The 19,359-nt window shown below is 38.8% G+C and overlaps 4 protein-coding genes across 6 annotated transcripts; 3 read left to right on the top strand and 1 right to left on the bottom strand.

Annotated features, from left to right (window-relative positions):
• The first annotated feature begins 381 nt into the window (after positions 1-381).
• LOC121912706 (fatty acid-binding protein 10-A, liver basic-like) lies at positions 382-2,062 on the top strand. Its single transcript, XM_042435052.1, has 4 exons — positions 382-626; positions 709-881; positions 1,391-1,480; positions 1,964-2,062. The coding sequence occupies exons 1-4, from the start codon at positions 560-562 to the stop codon at positions 2,012-2,014; spliced, it is 381 nt and encodes a 126-aa protein (XP_042290986.1). The 5' UTR covers positions 382-559; the 3' UTR covers positions 2,015-2,062.
• Positions 2,063-3,043: 981 nt separating this feature from the next.
• Positions 3,044-9,974, top strand: LOC121912702 (serine/arginine-rich splicing factor 10-like). Of its 3 annotated transcripts, none has more exons than XM_042435042.1 (6): positions 3,044-3,214; positions 6,618-6,722; positions 7,785-7,888; positions 7,989-8,160; positions 8,261-8,314; positions 8,491-9,974. In XM_042435042.1, exons 1-6 carry the CDS (start codon positions 3,150-3,152, stop codon positions 8,717-8,719), a joined length of 729 nt encoding a protein of 242 aa, XP_042290976.1. In that variant the 5' UTR covers positions 3,044-3,149; the 3' UTR covers positions 8,720-9,974. The 3 variants fall into 3 exon arrangements, with proteins under 3 accessions (XP_042290976.1, XP_042290977.1, XP_042290975.1); XM_042435043.1 differs by lacking the exon at positions 6,618-6,722 and adding an exon at positions 6,898-7,201 and having other exon boundaries at positions 3,107-3,214; positions 7,782-7,888; positions 8,497-9,974; XM_042435041.1 differs by lacking the exon at positions 6,618-6,722 and adding an exon at positions 6,898-7,201 and having other exon boundaries at positions 3,107-3,214; positions 7,782-7,888.
• Positions 9,975-13,252: 3,278 nt separating this feature from the next.
• On the top strand, positions 13,253-15,743 carry LOC121912690 (gap junction alpha-9 protein-like). The gene has a single exon (XM_042435014.1). The coding sequence runs from the start codon at positions 13,253-13,255 to the stop codon at positions 14,759-14,761; it is 1,509 nt and encodes a 502-aa protein (XP_042290948.1). The 3' UTR covers positions 14,762-15,743.
• Positions 15,744-16,133: 390 nt separating this feature from the next.
• Positions 16,134-19,194, bottom strand: LOC121912708 (c-Myc-binding protein-like). Its single transcript, XM_042435054.1, has 5 exons — positions 18,929-19,194; positions 18,600-18,672; positions 17,694-17,742; positions 16,457-16,586; positions 16,134-16,362 (listed from the first exon to the last, which is right to left on the bottom strand). Exons 1-5 carry the CDS (start codon positions 18,941-18,943, stop codon positions 16,318-16,320), a joined length of 312 nt encoding a protein of 103 aa, XP_042290988.1. The 5' UTR covers positions 18,944-19,194; the 3' UTR covers positions 16,134-16,317.
• Positions 19,195-19,359: the final 165 nt, after the last annotated feature.

The raw sequence follows: 19,359 nt of genomic DNA, 5'->3' as shown, positions 1-19,359 counted from the left end.
TCCATCTGTGCAAAAATGTATTTAAAAGTTTATCTCAGGCTAATATGAAGCTTCATCGTCCAAATGAGTCAAATTAAGTAGATATCTTTCAATGTTACAGTCTTTTTAGTGCCAGAGTTCCTCTTTTTGTTACTATACTTCCACCGCAGCTCAACAGGGAAACACTGTCCGAGGAAACACAAAGAGGGAATTTGATGCTAAAAAGACTGTAAATGTGGCAGACATCCACTTGATATGACTAACTCAGACTGCTGAAGCCTCATATAAGCTTCAGATTAACTTTTTAATGACTGTGTGGACACACTGTGGATTTTGGCTTCCATCACTTACATTGAAAGCACATTTGAAGGGGATCTTTTAACAGCTAGTCCCAGTGTGTAAAGATGTTACACAACAGAATGAACAGAAAATTCAGTACTTTATGGCTCTCACAGGAAATTCCAGTTCAAATAACAGGGAGTTTGAAGTCCCCAACATGCCAACCAGTAGTGTGTGTGTGATGGCATAATGACAACAAGAAACAACAAACACTTTCAGGCAAGCAACACAAGCAGCAGTCATGGACTTTAACGGCACCTGGAAAGTTTATTCTGAGGAAAACCTTGAGGATTTCCTGAAAGTAGTCGGTAAGAATATTTCATTTATTCATATTTAAAGGAGTGATTTGTCTCGTTATTCATACATCAAATGTGTTAATGCATCTTTCAGGTGTACCTGAAAAGGTTGTCAAGATGCGTAAGGAAGTCAAACCTGTGATAGTGATAGAGCAGAAGGGCAAAGACTTCACCTACACAATGAAGACTCCCGTGTTCACAAAAGTCCACTCGTTCAGCATCGGAAAAGAGACAGAAATTACCACTTTGGATGGCAAGAAGATTAAGGTAAATAAGGTGTTTCATACTCTTGCTGAAGATACCACATTTACTACAAATTTACCTCTGAAAAGTTTATTCATCCGAGAATCTCAGCATTCTTCAGTCGGTTTTGCTACAGTTGTTTTTGTGCATTTTAAAGAAAAAGTTCACAATTCAAAAGATGCTTTTTTATTGTGATGTGCAGAGTTTTCACATTCATCTGCTGAAGAGGAAACTTTCTCTGAGTTCACCTTAAATCTGAATTTAACATGTGAACGTACAAGATGATTTTGTGACATCACAACTAGTCTGGAAGCCAGTCCTGGTCCAGTATGCAACTTACACAAGTGTGATGTGGAAACTTGAGGCCTTCAGTGCACAAACATGGAGACATCCACATCAGATACAAATTATTCAAAGCAGAGTACTTTTGTTTGTCATAAAACATGTCTGGAGCAGATCTTTAAAACTAAAAACATGTGAATGCAGAGATCTCCCTCAGTATTGCCTCATGCAGTGTTTTTGGTCCCGACCAGTGCATCATGAGAGAGGACGATGGGAAGCTGATTGCTGAGACCGACAAGTTCACCACTGTCCGAGAAATCCAAGGGGAGGACATGGTTGAGGTCAGTAGCTTTAATGGAGGGATACGCCAACGATTTTGTATTTGTATGATTTAGTGTTTTACTTCTAAGAAGTTAAGAGGCAGATTCAAGCAGAATGGTCAAAATCGATGCAGCCAACGCTCAGATAGCCTGAATTTAGTCCTAAATATGGATCAAACTCCATAAACACTGGATCCTACACTTCCCATAATGCAACTAAATGGTGTATTTTGTTACACAAACTCCACACCACAAGTTTGTAACACAAGCTTTCTGTTAAATTTGGTGTTTTATGCCAAAGACTATATTCTCAGACTTTAAAAAGTGCCCTCTTGTTTCCCCAGTCTGTGTAGTGTATCTTAATACTGTAAATCAATGTCTGCTTAAAGAGGCACAAACTGCAGACAGAAGATTCAGTGTTAGAAATAAATAGAAATACAAGCTGTGAATGTACAAGTCTGGCTGTGTTTTCTTTTTCTTTCTCTGCTCTCTTCACTCCTCCAGACTGTCACTGCCGGCTCTGTAACTTTCATCAGCAGAAGTAAACGAGTCTAATCAACACCCTGTGGATCTCTCTCAGGCCTTCTCATCTCCAAGCAAGGAAATAACACAATGATAAATAAAGCTAAATAAATGTTTGAATAAATGTATGTGGTCAAACCAATCAGCAGGTGTTTGTTTTTATTCAGTTCACTGTTGATTTGCAGGTGTGTAAAGTAACTAAGTACATTCACTCAAGTCCTGTACTTAAATACAATTTTGAGGTACTTGTACTTTACTTGAGTATTTCCATGTGATGCTACTTTATCCTTCCAATCCGCTACATTTCAGAGGGAAATATTGTACTCTTTATTCCACTACATTTATTTGACAGCTTTAGTTACTATTCAGTTGAAGATTTGACACAATGTATAATGTAATAAGCTTTTAAAATACAACACATTGTTGAAGATGAAACCAGTGGTTTCCAACCTTTTTGGCTTTTGACGTCTTACAAAAAGCAGTGTGTAGTCGGGGTCACATTTCAGATGTCTATGAGTTGTTAACAGCTCCACAGAGAACAAACAGATTTGTGTATCAGAACTTTGTTTTTTCTTCTTTCCTCTCCCAGTAATCGTCTCATGACCCCTCAGATTTATCTGATGACCCTTTGGTGGGGCCTGACTCCTAGGTTGGGAACCACTGGACTAAACTAGCTAACTGTATAAAAGTAGTTCAAACTAGCTCCACCTCCAGCAGCTACAACAGTAACATGCTGAATACACACTGATGCTTCAGTATTAATAATCGAATGATGTCATATATAATAATATATCAGTCAGAGGGACCAAACCACTACTTTTACTGAGATACTTTAACTACATCAAGCTCACAATAATATGTGCTTTTACTTTAGTAGGATTTTCCATGCAGGACTTTTACTTGTAATGGAGTATTTTTACAATGCTATATTGGTACTTTTACTTAATTAAAGAATCTGAGTACTTCTTCCACCACTGTTAGTGTCATAGTGCAGATGAAGGGTGCAGTTTTAACAGCAGGGGGCGCTGTGACGTTTCTTTGCCGAGTTGTTTTTTTTTTCTTCAGAGGAAGAGCCAGAAGGCGCCGAGGGAGTGCGCGTGCGCCGCACATATTTTCGCTGCAGATTTTTCTGTCCCCCCAAATTCTTCTGCAGAGTGAGTGTAACTTTATGGCCAGATACATGAGGCCTCCAAACACGTCTTTGTTTGTCCGAAACATCTCCGATGAGTCCAGGTGAGTTCACGTTAAACCGTGGTTCGCACCACAGATCATGCACTGAATAACTCATTAACGGTAGCTAGCTGAGTTAGCCTAGCAGCTAAGCTGTAGCCTCCTCGGAGGAGCCTCAAGTTACGTTAATGTTGAACCCAACGAACCGAGACGCATAATGTCAGAAATATTTATCAGCAACCTCTCAATTCATTGATAGAGTCAAAATAAAACGCTGGTTATATTAATGTTTTTCAGTTAATTTATGACGTTTTTTGTCTTGGTAACGTCTCTTTGTTTCTGTTGCACGTTGACTGCACGTTTTCGTGTTTATAAATAAGCTAACCTAGCAAGCTAACGCTTACTCAAAACAATGTTTCAGAGAATATTTTGGTGATTTACAAGCAGAAGTCTTCTTAATTATGGAGAATAAACAAATTGCATTTTTTGTTGAACGTCTTATCCAAACAATTTTAATGTTAGTTTACTCACCGTAATAACCATTATTTCAGTTAACCGTTATTAATTTTAACTAGTGTTAACGGTTGTTTTGCAGCCATACTATTCGTAACCGTTATTGTTTGAAATAATAGCGTCAGTTAGATACAAGTATTATTAAAGTAAGATGTTAAAGGTGCAGTGTGTAAATTTTAGTGGCATCAAGCGGAACTGACTTGGCAGAAATGGAGTATAATATTCAGTAGTGTGCAGGGTGCAAAATTAACTTTTTGGTCCACCGATCAAATGACTAGTGATTGTTCAAATCTTACCAGCCACTCAGTAGATAACTGTTGTTTTTTTGGCTGGTGAGTGAAGCAAATCCACCAGCTACTTGCATATTTTACCAGCATGTGGCTGGTAGTAATTTTGTGCCCTGTAACTATGTTTTAATTTGTGTATAGTCCTTTGAAAATAAGCATCATTGTGTTTTTGTTACTTTAGAAAGAGCCCTTTATATCTACAGAGGGAGCAAGTCCAAGCCCACAGGAACAGCGCTGGGCTTTGAAGCCAATTTAACATAGTTGCCAAACCATAGAATTATGTCTTCCGGGTCCAAAAGGGACCCAAAAAGCATTTTTCCTGCACACAATCATTGGAAAAGGGGCGTCTGTAAAATGGTGGACACGTTTTTTTGACCCTCACAAGCCCAAAATGACTCCTCTCACTATCAGAATGTGACTCGTTCGGTCTGATAACATTTGGAAGGTCTAGAAGAGCCGCACGATTGAATTGTTTTATCCTCATTCAAGTTAGCTGGAGAGCTAAACCGGAAGTTAGCTGTCTCAGCCAGTGAAAGTCTCTAGTGAGCATGCTCTATGGGCTCATGTGGCCCATAGAGCATGTTCACTATGTTTTCATCTGGCTAATATCTTTACAGTGGCTTTTTTGGCTTTGTGCACCACTGAGCAACTTTCTTAGGAATTAATGGGACCGCCATGTTTCTACAGTAGCCCAGAACAGACAAACCAAACACTAGCTCTAGAGAGGGTCTTTTGTGTTTTTCGCAGCCAACGTAAGTTCTCCCACACGCTTGGAAGGGGAGTGTTTGTTGCAATCTGCAACCTCACTGCTAGATGCCACTAAATCCTACATACTGGTCCTTTAATGTGTGGTGGGTGTAAATCAATACATCGACAAGCTTTTGAGAAATCACCTTTTAATTATTTACTTACCTTCTAAATATTAACACAAATTGCATCAAATGCTAATAGAATTAGGTCTTCGCTAAATGAAGTAGCTAAACTGAATGTTTTTGAACGCTAATTAACATTACACCTTAAAATCAAATGTGGTTGGGTTATGGTTTAATTTATCCTAACTTATATCAGTGGAGGGTTGACCTTGATAAAATCTACTAGCTTGTAAAATACCTGAAACTAATAACATTTATTTTCTTGTATGCTGCAACAGTACAGTTGGGTCAGATTACCCTGAAATGTAGGCAGATACTGAATATTAATGTAAACTCTAATCTGTAATCAATAATATAAACCACTGGACGACCTAAATGAATAATCTCATTAGAAAACCTTTTGGATTAGTTTCATTGTAAGCAATGCAGTGCAAACTTTACAATTCAGACATTTTAAATTGTTTTTCCTCTCCTTCATTTACTACTAATCCACTGACATAATCCCATATTATATGTGATGAATTACTGCCTGGTGTTGATTAACAGTGTTATATGGATGTTTGAAACCATGTTTGTGTTAATCTGAATCCATAGATTTACACTTCTGTTGTTTTTCATCTTGGTGCAATATTGACCTGTTCATTCAAGTAGAACTGCAACGATTAATCGATTGACAGAAGATTAATCTGCAACTATTTTAACTATTTTGATAATCGATTGATTTATTCAGTCATTTTTAAAGCAAAAATGCACAACCTGTTCTGAATATCTTCAGGTTTTGGGCTGTTAGTCAGACAAAACAAGCAACTCAAAGACATCTAAGGCTGCATTTACATTACATGTCTTGATGCCCAGTTTCAATTTTTCTGACCGCCTGTTTACATCTACCTTTACAAGTGACCGATATCCGATACCTGTATTTTTATTTGCTTAACACTCGAAACAACCTGCATGTGTAAATGAGGGTACGGTCACCTTAACAGAAGTAAACAATTTGTTTTTTTGTGTTTTTCAGCGGCCAGTAGTTGTGAAAAAGTATAAGATGGTCGCATTTTCAATGACATGTGAATCGCAATGACAGGGACTGTCCGATCTGTCTGTTTAGATAACAGTCGCTTTGGCAGATATCCGATTACTATCAGATTTATTTCCACATATAATTGAGGAAACAGATCTGAGAATATCCGATTCCATGTGCTCTTTTCCTGTTTACACGTTCATAATACATATCCGATCTGTGAGCAAAACATCGGAATTGGGTCAGTTGTACCAGGCAGTGTAAATATGGCCTCTGATGAATTGTAAATGCCACTTTTTCACAATTTATAACATCAATCAGCAGATTAATCAATAAAGAAAATAATCTTTAGTTGCAGCCCTACATTGAATTAGTTTTTCTGTCTTTGCTACAAGGTTGTGCCTTTCCATCTGGCATTAATCTAACCTGAATGGAGCAACAATCCTGTATCTGCTACACTTTTAGACTTGTTAGTGGGTTTTACATTGAAATGCATGTTAGAACAGAAAGTGTGCATCTCATAAAGGGACATTGAACCCAAAATGCTTGAATTAAGAACTTGATCCTTGAGCGTCTTCTTTGTGTCTGGGTTGAGCAACAGGTGATGGCTCTAAAACTCATCAGATTACACTAAGACTATGTGAACAGGTGGATCCAGACAAAGAGAAAACGGTCACTCACCAGTTGCTCTCCCAGCTGTTGTTAACTGGTTAATGATGTACGCAGGTTTTGCCCATTATGGTCAGTTAAGTCATACTTGTATTTACGGTGTTCAGGCCTGAGGATTTGCGGCGTGAGTTTGGCCGCTATGGGCCGGTAGTAGATGTCTACATCCCACTTGACTTCTATACACGTCAACCAAGAGGATTTGCATACATTCAATATCCTTTCCCAATGAGTTTTAACTGTTTTTATGCTCATGCTAACAACAAATTTTAATTTCCTTTCAGCAGAGAAGATTTGCAGTTCTGATGTTTGTTTTTTTTTGTTTTGTTTTTTTTCTTTGCACATAATTTGATTGAATATCTAATACATATTTCTCTGTTATTGCTTCAGAAAATGTAAAAGCATCCAGTTGTGGAACCGGCCACAAAGAGTAACAAAGACCCGTGTAGAGTAGCTGTAAAGACAAGTCACACAGACCTTCAGGAACAGAGGGAGGGGAAAAGGTTGAAAAAAGAAAGTAAAGCATGAAGAGGAAAAGGGAACGGAGACAAAGCTTGGATATGGCGACAAAGAATGGGGAAAAAGGAAAAAGAGGTTTAAAGAGGAAAAAGGCAAGCAGGAAATCCAAGTCTCTCTGGGAGTCAATTAAAGAGTGTAAAGATCAAGATGAAGTTCAAAGTCAAGCATGGGCAAGGTAACAAGTCTGAATTATTTTGTATCCTCCCAAGACAAATCCACAAATTTGACATGACGACAAAATCAGCTTTCCCTGTGATATCAATGACATTTTAATTTTAATCGAAGCCTTTTAATCAACTATCAATGTATTTGATCTGTTTATATATTTATAGTCCTGATCCCTCAGACGATTATTTAATGTGTTTGAAAAGCTTGCTTCATCTTTTATCTCTACAAAAATCAACTGAGCATGTTTTTGTTTTGTTTTTTTCCTTACAGTATCAAGTAATATATAATTTCTAGTCTTTTTAAAATGTTAATGATGTTGACGTTAATGAATGACTTCCATCCCTTCTGCCCTAAATGTAAAATGGGGCTAATGAAGAGGGTGCAAACAATAGAAATGTTAATTGCAAAAACCTCTTGTGAGGGATGAAAGGAAAAAGTGAAATTCACAAAAGTAAAGTGGAATTGATTGTTTTAATTTGAGGGAAAAATTGTTGTTCCTTCTGCTCGCTTCCTTCACTTGTTTGAGAGAAAAACATGTGTTTTGAATTTGCCGAAAACGAGAGCAAACAAAACCCTTAACCACTCAGCATATTTGAAGACGTGCGCGATGCAGAAGATGCTCTTCACAGCCTGGACAGGAAGTGGGTGTGCGGCCGGCAAATTGAAATCCAGTTTGCCCAGGGCGATAGAAAGAGTATGTTTTTAATTTTTACATCACATTAATACCAATAATATGTGTTGTGTATTCAGACCTTCCCTTTGGTCCTTTCTCATTACTGTTTTTTTTACAACAGCACCAAATCAGATGAAATCAAAAGAAAGGCGATCACCAGGCAGATCCTCTCGATACGATGACTACGATCGAGACAGCCGGCGCAGACGTTCACGCAGCCGCAGCTACGACAGATACAGATCACGCAGCCCCTCTTACGATCGCCGTCGCAGACGATCTGAGAGTCCTCGAGAGTGAGTTTTTCTCTCTCAGTAACTTGTCACTGAAGACGTATTTCAAATTATTGTGCTTTGTCGCACTTGAAAGCTGCTTTAATTTCATTTCGTTCCTCAGGTCTCGTGGACGAGTGTGTGGAAGAGGAAGAAGCAGAAGCCGCGAGGATGATCGGTACGTGTGGTCGTCGTCTGTTAGTGTTTCTGTGAAGGTCGTGGTCATGTGTGACTTTGGTCAAATTATAGGAAAAACTCAGTCGTCTTACAATTTGACACGTAAGACAGTTGATTGGCCAGAAGATTAGATAATTGGAGTTAAATGATGTTACAGGTTTCATTCTCTGTCGTCAGATACAGGCAGAGGCCTCGGAGAGAGTCCAGAGGGAGATCTCGATCGCGCTCCAGATCCGCATCTCCACGAGAGAACGTCAACCCGGCATCGACCTCTCATTACACCGAGGAAGAAGTGCGACGGACGCGCTCCCCATCCCGCTCCAGGTCCCGGTCCGTATCAAGGTCGCGCTCTCGCTCACGTTCTCGGTCCCGATCCTGGGCGGGACGCAAGTCAGGAGGACGCTAGAAAGCGTCTCCTCCTTCCTGTAACCCTCATTCAGTCAGTTGGACCAGAGTTGGTCATTTGTCAAGAAAAGTTTGTTTTGACATGAATGTAACTTCCACTGAACCATTTGTAGAATGCTTGTTATGCAGCTCCATTTTAAAGACAATGCTGGTCCTTTTCTTGGTTTTGTAAACTCGTCTTTGGTAATATTTCCTGATAGGAATATGAAACAGTCAGCAGTTTGTGTTCAGTGGTAGTTGGCCAAGAATAATCTATTGTCTTTTTTATATACAGTCAACTGATAATTTTGTTTTCTAAACCCTATGTACCCATTTTTGCTAAAAAAAAGAAAAAAAGAAGAACATTCAGTATTTTAAGGAAAATCCAGTTTGTTGACGAGTTATACCAGCATTTCTGTTTGTTTTATTGAATTTACAACAAATTACATACTTTTTACTTTACTGCTGACCATTTTCCAAAACTGTACTGCAGATTTGTCTTGTTTTTCTTCTTCTGTCAGCCGCATGTATCCATGTACCTCATCATTATTACATTAAGAAAATAATTTTCAAAAACTTGCTTGAGACATGTAATCTGCCACATTGAACAATACTGAGATAATCAACAGTTTTTTTTATTGTCAAAGTTAAATAATCCAAGCATGATCATTCAACTGTAAACACAGACTGAGTTGTAAAGTGCACTTCATTTCCTTGCAACAAAAATACGCCTGAAAAAACTGAAGTCAGACACAACATTCACTGTGATGAATTACATTTCAAACAAGTTTCAGGTCTCCAGAAGTTGATTTTCATGTTTTGAAGCTGAGAACTAGCGGCCGCCGGGAAGGAGAAATGTTTTTTAAAAAAAAGTGTAAAGAATACGATCTGTGTTGGAAAATGGTCGGCAGTTCTGTCAAGTACATGAGTATGGCGGCTAAAATACACAGAAATGCTGCTGCAGTATGTCCCTTTTAAAGTGTTAAAAATGTGACTTCAACCACAAACAGTTTGAAATGTACATTTTGTTTTGATTTAGTTGTGTTTTCTGTAAGAGTAGACCTTTTCAAAAGGTATTTCATATTGGAACATTTCTCCAAATATCGGTTCTGAAAGGAGGAACGAAAGTGTGTCTTTGGTGTTTAAACGACTGAGTTAATGTTTGTTTTGTTTTTTTCAGAATGAATCTTGTCACTGCATGTTTTATCCTCCTAATCTTCTATCTTTAGTAAACTGTTATTTTGAGTAATAAACGGATAACATTCAGTATAAGGAAACTATGTGTGGCTTCAGTTTGTAAACTCTGCTTGTAGATACAACTAAAGTTTATTAATATAGGCCATTATCATTCATACTAAGGGATTTATACATTAAATGCTTCCCTATAGAGGCAGATTTTATATCAAGACAAAGAAAAACTTGTGGAAAATAGTATTTGTAAGGAAACAAGATGGAGGGAAATGATCCTCTTTCCTCAGACACCTGGATTTTTTAAGAATCGTTTCATTATTATGAGTTAAAGTTGATTTCCAGTCTGCAGCACTGGAGCTCATCTGCATGGAAAACAGACCAGTACAGTTCGTCAATCCAGCCAAGTCCATTGATTTCCTTTTAATGGAACAGTAGCTGGAAGGAACAACTTAAATTAGATTCACAGTGAAGAAGCAACCATGTATGAAATCGGACATGCCCCATTGATCACTGTACTGAACATTGATCAAAACAAAAGTACAGTGTTAGTATGGAGGCTTGATGTGAGCTACTTTACCAAATGTAACTGGTAGAAGCTAAAGCGCAGGGTAAATTAAAAAAATCACTGACTGGAAAAGGGTCTAATCAGGGATAGTTTTATCCAGCTGTGCACCAAAGACTGTTTTTACATCTGTGATATCTACTATCTCCGTACTGCAAAGTGTATCTGATGCAGACGGCCACTCTCTAAAGAAACAAAGGTGTCGGGACAATCTGTACCAGCTGATCATGTTCATATTCACTGTCAGAGTTGTTAAACCTGTCTTGGTCTCCCTGCTGTTCTTTCTTTATGAGCTAATTTACAGTGGGATTAGAGCTGACACACTCGATTAATTGATTAATGGCTTGACTAATCACTTAATTTCAGCCGTTTTTTACACAGAAGTACCAAAATATCAATAGTTCCATTTGCTCATTTGTGAATAATTACTGAATCTCTTAATTCTATGACAGTAAATCTTTGGGGTTGAGGCTGCTGGTTTGACTAAACAAGCTTATTCGAGGACATCAATTTGGGAAATTTTTCCCTATTTGCTGACATTTTGTAGAGCACAACCATCAATTTATCAATGAAATAACAGATTAATCAGCAACAAAATTAATAGTTATAGATTTTTTTCAGATTTTGTGTAAATAATACCTTGTACATAGTAACAAACCGTTTTGTGGTGCACAAGGAGACAATCTGTTTGTCCAGAATGATAAATTGATTTAACATGTTCACAGTGGTGATGAAGGGCCTGATGAAGATGAAGTTAGGCTCTGGTTAAAGTCAAGTCCCGAAATACACCTGAGTCACATTTCAGTTCAGTTGAAGACAGAAGCTGCTTCCACTGTAGATATACTTAGAATATAAAAGATATATTCTGTAGCGAGGAAGGAAATTAAAATGGGATGTTCTCTTGTTTTCCAGAACTGGTCATAATCTCTGTTTTGTGTCATAATCGCAGATTTAAGCTATGACTGAACTCTTGAGGATGTGGCCATGTAGACAAACTGCAACTAAGGATTATTTTTATTATCAATTAATCTGCCAGTTAGTTTCTTGATTAATCGATTGATCTTTTGTCCAATAAATTGTCAGAAAATGGTGAATAATGGTTGCCAAAATTTCCTAAAGTCCAAGTTGACGTCTTTAAACTGCTTTATTTGTTCGATAAACTGTCTAAAATTCAAAAATATTCAGTTTAAAGCAGCAAATCCTCTCAACTGAGACACTGGAACCAATAAAGTTTCACTTTTTTGCTAGAAAAAACTATTTAACGATATATGTCGACCATCAGCTGAAACACCATCCAACACTGGTAATAACAGACCAAGGAAGACTCAGATTACACTGCTCAGTAGGTTGTTGTGTCTGAAATATTTCCTTCTACAACATAGATGTATGTCTGTGTCAATGACATTAAATAAAACGAGGTTATTAATCCACCTCAGAAGCAGTTTATTGGATTGATTAGATTGAGTCGGATCAGAAACCAACCCAGTGCACCAGTTCTGTCCTGCTGCGCGAAGGATCAAACGAGTTCAGGGTCCGTCGGGTTCAACCGCAAATAGGCGAAGAACAATTGGATATTTTGCAGCACATTTCACCCTTGATGACATGCAGCCCGTCCATTGACACTGCTGCAAGGTAAATGGCAACAGAGCATCGCAGCGGTATTGATTAATTCACAGGCTATAAGTTGTGAACAAGTAGAGGCGGCAGGGGTCATTCATTTGTGTCCAGTTTTCACCAACAGTGGAGCCTGAAATCTGCAATCTGCCACATTTTTCTACAAGGGGATAAAGAGGACAAATCATGTACCTGTAGGATTGTGTTGATCAGCAGCATTATTAGCAGCAAAAGGCCTTTATTGTTACATTTCATATCCAAGATGAAAGGTAAGTTAAATAATTTCTAACTAAAGATTTGAGCTTTCTGGGGACGTCATGTAGTTTTGCAGGAGTAGTAAAAGAATCTCATTAAATTAACTTTCAATGGGATCATTTTATTCTCTCCTCTGTTGTGGGTAAAAACTCCTTGTACAATAGATTTAAATTATTGTTCCCCATTTGACTATTTAAATGATTACTGGTGTCTTGTGATTACTGGTTACCTTTGAAGCAGAACCTTGAAAAGGGAAGTACTACAGATTACAGTAAAAGAAATGAAATGAGGAACAGTTACTTTTACAACTTCAACTCTGTAGTTTCAGACTTCAAAGAGCTTAGTGACCTTTCAAAATTAAAAATATACCCAGGAGAAGGAGACAGGGTTTAATCTTTCTGTCTCATATGTATTAACATGTCACAACCTGATGAACAGTGAGTGACCTCAATACACACACACACACACACAAATACATGCATAGGATATACTGTATATATACATATACATAGATATATATAATTAATATATGTCAATCTTAATTTTATGTTAAATGTTATTTTGTTTCATTGACTCTTTGATGCTTTGGCAATATTGTTGTGACGTTCATGCCAATAAAGCAAATTTTAATTGAATTGAATATATTCTGTACATAACAGGTGATAAAAACAACATATTGTAGCTAATGCAAATATCAAAGATAAGTACTTTTTTGTTTTTTGCAGCTGGTTTAGAATTTGGGTTTAATGTTTATAAAACCTTTTGTTTCATTATAACCTGCTGTCCTTGACTATTTTCTCTGCTCATTGGACGCAAAAAAATATGATTAGAAAATAATGTAGGCTGGTCATCAACTTGCTACTTGCTTGATAACAAATCAGTTAAACTTTTAACTTCTTTTTGTCCTGCTTATAGTTCTTGTAATGTAAAAAAATGGGAGACTGGAACTTCCTTGGTGGGATCTTGGAGGAGGTGCATATCCACTCCACCATAGTCGGTAAGATCTGGCTGACCATCCTGTTCATATTCCGGATGTTGGTGCTGGGTGTCGCTGCGGAGGACGTGTGGAACGACGAGCAGTCGGACTTCGTCTGCAACACCGAGCAGCCCGGTTGCCGCAACGTCTGCTATGACCAAGCCTTCCCCATCTCCCTCATCCGCTACTGGGTGCTCCAGGTGATTTTTGTGTCCTCGCCCTCCCTGGTCTACATGGGTCACGCCATCTACCAGCTGCGAATGCTGGAGAAGGAGCGCCACTGCAAGAAGGTGGCTCTTCGTCGGGAACTGGAGGCTGTGGACGCCGAGCTGGTGGAGGTGCGGAGGAGGATCGAGAAGGAGGTCAGGCAGCTGGAGCAGGGGAAGCTCAACAAGGCGCCACTGAGGGGTTCTCTGTTGTGTACTTATGTGGCCCACATTGTTACTCGCTCAGTGGTCGAGGTCAGCTTCATGACGGGCCAGTTCGTCCTCTACGGCCACCGCCTGAGCCCTCTTTACAAGTGTGAACGGGAGCCGTGCCCAAATGTTGTGGACTGCTTTGTCTCCAGGCCCACAGAGAAAACTGTTTTCATGATGTTCATGCAGGCGATTGCCTCCATCTCCCTGTTTCTCAGCCTTCTCGAGATCATGCACCTGAGTTACAAGAAGCTTAAGAAGGGCATCCTGGACTACTACCCACATCTCAAAGATGACCTTGATGATTATTACGTCAACAAGTCGAAGAAGAACTCAGTTGTGCATCAGGTCTGCATGGGCACATCTGTGCCTCGCAAGAGTACTATTCCCACAGCACCGAGTGGATACACATTACTGTTGGAGAAGCAGGGCAATGGACCCAATTACCCTCTTCTCAATGCTTCCTCCGCCTTCGTCCCAATACAAGGAGACCCTGGTGCAAAGCCAGAAAGCCACAAGGACATCAAGGAGGGCATGCCGAGCCCCACAGAGCAAAACAGCAACTCCAACAACACGAGCAGCGAGACCCGATCTCCTCCTTCTGACAAACAGGACGAGCCAGAGGAACCGGCGTCGCCCCATCATGAGGACCTGGTGTGTGCAAGGTCCGAGTATCCCACCCTCCCTGTAGCAGACACCCCGTCCTGCACTACGCTGTCCGGCATTGTGAGGAAGTCACGGAGGGTCAGTCCACCGTGGAACTGCTCCACAGTGGTCGAAGGGAACGGATCAGACAGTGGAGATTCCTACCAAGGGAACAACAGCATGAAGTTACGTAGCAGCTGCATCGGCCCCAGAACGAGAATGCTCTCCAAATCAGACATTAAGAGACCGAGCAGGTCCCAGAGCCCGGACTCTGTGGGGGAGCTGAGCTCTGTATCTCGACATAGCCGTGAGAGTAACAGCCCCACGGCCTCCTCTCCAAACCGCCGAGTGTCAGCGGCGAGCAGTGGCAGCAGTAGACGAGCTCCAACCGATCTGCAGATATAAACCATAGACTCAACTTCCCAACATCGCAACAGAAACCCTCAGAAAGCCGTGTTTCAGTTCAAGCTACATTAAGACTGTATTACTGCACTTTTCACACATTAACAGTTCTTTAAAAGACATTAAAACAAGCACAAAAAGCCATTGCAAAGGAGATTATAATACACCAAAGAGCTTTGTTTTTTCTTTTCTAAAATCAGGTGGTCAGAAAACAACGCACTGTTTTCTGGGTCTGTTACAGGCATCCAAATGGACCAATAATGATTTGGCTGTACGCAACAGCTCTGCTTGAATGATTAAAAAGGAATGGAAAGCTGAAAATCTATAATGATGTTTTAGGCGGCTGTTGCTGTTACACAACGGGATACTTTTGAATCAGCACCAAAGTGACGTACGGGCAGCACTGCTCTTCATCAGACTAATGCATGACGCCATCTTAATTATATACGATACAGTCACATGACATAATCACTTGAACCTAGTCTCTAATGGGCCGTAGGAAGAGCATACATTGCATAGACAAAACACACATATATATCCATAAATAGATACATATATAGTATATGCATTAACATAATTCTGCATTCATAAAATACAGAATTTAATAGCATAAGGTAAAACTCAATGAATATCACGAGAAAAAATTAATTAATATATGTACAAAAAAATGTATTAGGAGGAAGACACTCAATAGAGCGTCCCTAACCATCACCAGGCTTTTAGGCCGTCATCAAGTACAGGAAAATACTAAAGTAGCGTCTCTATTGGTTCTATAAAAGGTGTAATATTTTCATACAGAGACCAAAAGGAAACCGGAAAGAAAAGGAGTCTGTGGTCTGATGAAGAGCAGTGGTGCTTGAAATGTCACTTTGGTGCAATAAATAAGTGGACGTTGGAGCTGTGAAGTGTGCGAGCTGTTTGTTTGTTTCATGATTTGCTCACTTTCAGCTCAACACCTGCTCTCTTTGGTTTGGATGTGCATTCATACTCTTACGTGACACATTTTAAATGAATCCATTAAACATTACATGAAATATCCGGCTCTGAAGGTGTCTGCCACTATGGAATATAAGTGCAAAACATCTTTGTGTTGGTATGACGACCTTTAATTAGATTTGTCAGATTTCCCATCAGGCATATGAGCAGCAACCTCTATTTTATTGCTTTTGTATGAAAATTATTTTTTTACTTGATATTCAGTCATGCAATTAATATCAGTAAAAATGTCTTAAGTTTAGGAGCATTCTAAAAAAACAAAAAAACTTTTTTTTAAATTAATTAATTATTTCAAATGAGTGGTTGAGTATGTAAGCAGACTGTTTTGGTTGGAAACAGGAACAATCGTCAGTTTAGGACAAAAAAAGAATGACTGATGCCGAATGCTGAAAAAACATTTTTATTTATGAGAAAGCAAAAGCTGCTTCTTGTTATATAACAAAAATTAACAGTGATTTTGTGCTCACTGTACATCCATTATTATGTAATAAAGATTTACATACTCTACAAAAAAATGCTTGTGTATAATGTTTTTTCTGAAAGCAACGACAAACTGCTCCCTCCTACTCTGCTGCTCCCTCCTCAGGCGATGGTTCATACTGCATCAGCTGAAAGATTAAATTAAAGTCAAAGTTTAGAGAAACACAGCCTGTTCAACATGTTTTTATAAATTCAGAATCAAATATGTCACCATCATCTTACCCTGTTTCTCAGCTCTTTGTTCTCCTCCATGAGCAGGTTGCACTTCTGTTGTAGATCAGACAGCTCCATGCGAAGAGCCTCGGCGTCCGCTGGCTCCGGACCGGCCGCTCCGAGGTGAAGCTTTATGAAACTGTGCAGGTGGTTAAGGTCAACGTGAGCCCTCAGGAACAAACATCGGTTTTAACAAAGCCTGATGGGTCACGTTTGGTGCCGTCACTAACCACCAACATAGGCTTGTTTCCCTCTGGGGACACTCATCAAAAGCAAAAAACACTTCAGCAAAAAAAAACAACTCTGGCTTATAAACAAGCTCCCTGTGAACTACACCAACATTAGTCCAGTGTTGGATTAAGATACTGAGGATGACCGCAACAAACCTGAATACAATAATCTAAAACCCTGTTGAAACTACGATATCACAACATTGCTATGAGTCAGTGAGTTTCAGATTTCACACCTTTGCTCAGTTTAGTAGTTAAAGGGATTTTTTATCCCCCCAGATAATTTGCAGACATTTTAAACATACCAGAAATACTTTCATAGGGGAGATACTGCAATCTTATCAGTGGTGTAACACCCAGCATGGTTTTGCCTCAATGGCTATGGAAAGAATTTGTAAGGGCATTGTAAACTTTTAATTTCAGGAATTTTATTGCTTCTATTCGCACCTAAGCAATAGAGTCTCTTGTGTATAAATATTGCTAGGTATAGAGTTGTAAAACTGCATATTACCTTAAAAAAATAACAGTTTCCTGTTCAAACACACGTAGCACAGCATTACCAAGTGTTACCACATAGCTTTACAAAAGGTATTTGCAGGCTAACCTGCATGTGGTAAAGGTGATTGTAATGGCTATTTCTGTCTCTGTTGGTTATCTTGAGGACAAACCAACCTCAACATTTTGGTTGACAAACACCGTTTTGTTGGCTGGAGATCAACTCTGTCAGTCAGTCCTATCAGATACACCATGTACTGTAGGTTGTAGACCCAATTTAATAGCTACATATTTTACTGGCAGTCTTGTGTCACTGTAATTGGCCTCCATGCTTTAGTGATTTTCACCAGAGAATATGAACCAGAAAGGAGTTATTTCTCCTGTTATAAGAGAACAGCTGGCTCATAAAAAATACAACATGACTTTTGTTTTGGGGGATAGGAAACACAACTTAAAGCACAACAGCACCTATTTATAGCGACTGAAGTCTTGGTAAAGCTGAATATGAAAGAAAAGGATACTCCAGTGCGTTATTCGGCTTATCAGTCTCTTCATAAAGTGCCACTAAAACTGTAAAAGACAAATGAAAGGGTTAAATGAAGCAGCACAGCAGGGTTATCAGTGAAAAGTAAGTTAATGAATGAGTTTAACAACATTGTTCGTAGGGCTGCAACTAATGATTGTTTTCATTATCGATTAATCTGTTGATTATTTTCTCAATTGATTACTTGCTTGCAGGGCTGCAACAATTAGTCAATGAACTGATTAGTTGCCAGATATTTTGATACTTGATTAATCATTTTGAGTCATTTCTTAAGAAAAACATGTCCAAATTCTCTGGTTCCAGCCTCTCAAATATGAACATTTTCTGGTTTCTTTATTCTTCTATAAAAATAAACTGAATATCTTTGAGTTGTGGACTGTTGTGGACAAAACAATTCATTTGAAGAGTTCATCTTGGGCTTTGGGAAACATAGATTTTTCACAATTTTCTCATATTTTATTGACCAAACAACCAACAGACAACAGATTAATCAATAACGAAAATAACTGTTAGTTGCAGCCCTAGTCATTGGGTCTATAAAATGTCAGAAAATGGTGAAAAATGTCGATTATTGTTTTCCAAAGCCCAGGATGCATCTTAAAATATATTTTTGTGTCCCGACCAACAGTCCACAACCCAAAGATAGTCAGTTTACTGTCAAAGAGGACTAAAGAAACCAGAAAATATTCACATTTGAGAAGTTGGAACCAGAGAATTTGAACATTTCTTCTTAAAAAATGACTCAAAACCATTAATTGATTACCAAAATAGTTGCTGATTAATTTTCTGTAGATTGAATAATTGACTAATCATTACAGCTCTAATTCTTTGGTTCAAATTTACATGAGAAATATGGTCCATGAGTTGCTTGTTGGATACCCACCGCTTGTTATGGTGTCAAGGACTCCAGACTTTTCAAGATACCTTCTAAATTGCTCTCGCTTCGATTCCGAGGCCTGAAACATGACAAATACATGACTTACACACAAGTTAGCAGCACGCGTCTGACAAGGTTTTAACCTTGCAAAAATAATTATGTGGATTTATAAACTGACATTTTAATAAAACAAACAACAAAACAGAAGAAAACAAAGGCACCTCAGCTTGTGATGCGTTCACTGACTAGCTAGTTAGCACATGCTTCATAACTTTTCCACGTCAGAAAACGATTAACAGCTATAGTAAAATAAGTATATTATACCGAATACTTACTCTGTAATGGGCCATGAATGCAACGATAGCTGTATAATTTAAGGTTGCCTTAAAACTCGTGACAAGTTAATCAAATTGAACTCTTAGCAGCTGGTTTGTTGTGTGCTTCAGTCTACAACACATAGCAGATAGATCCGTTGCCATAACAACACATTAACAAGGATATGCGGAAATACGTTACTTCCTGACTGTCTTTAACTTGAAAGATATACAAATCAAAAGGAGAAAACAAACGTGAAAGCTGTCAAAAATAGGATATAGGATTATTTTAATAATATTTTCAACGAGCTAACCGTCAAAACTCAAAACTCAAGGGCGACCCAATTTTTCTTCCCTAGGACGGCGAAGTCATGACCCGCCCTTCTCTACCTCTGATTGGCTATCATGTGTTTCTTTCGTTGATTGGATTGGTTAGATTTAGGCATGAGGAC

The sequence above is a fragment of the Thunnus maccoyii genome, chromosome 15, assembly GCF_910596095.1.
Source record: "Thunnus maccoyii chromosome 15, fThuMac1.1, whole genome shotgun sequence".
Lineage (NCBI taxonomy): Eukaryota > Metazoa > Chordata > Actinopteri > Scombriformes > Scombridae > Thunnus > Thunnus maccoyii.
The sequence above is the reverse complement of the archived record's forward strand: the minus strand, read 5'-3'. Positions and strand labels throughout refer to the sequence as shown.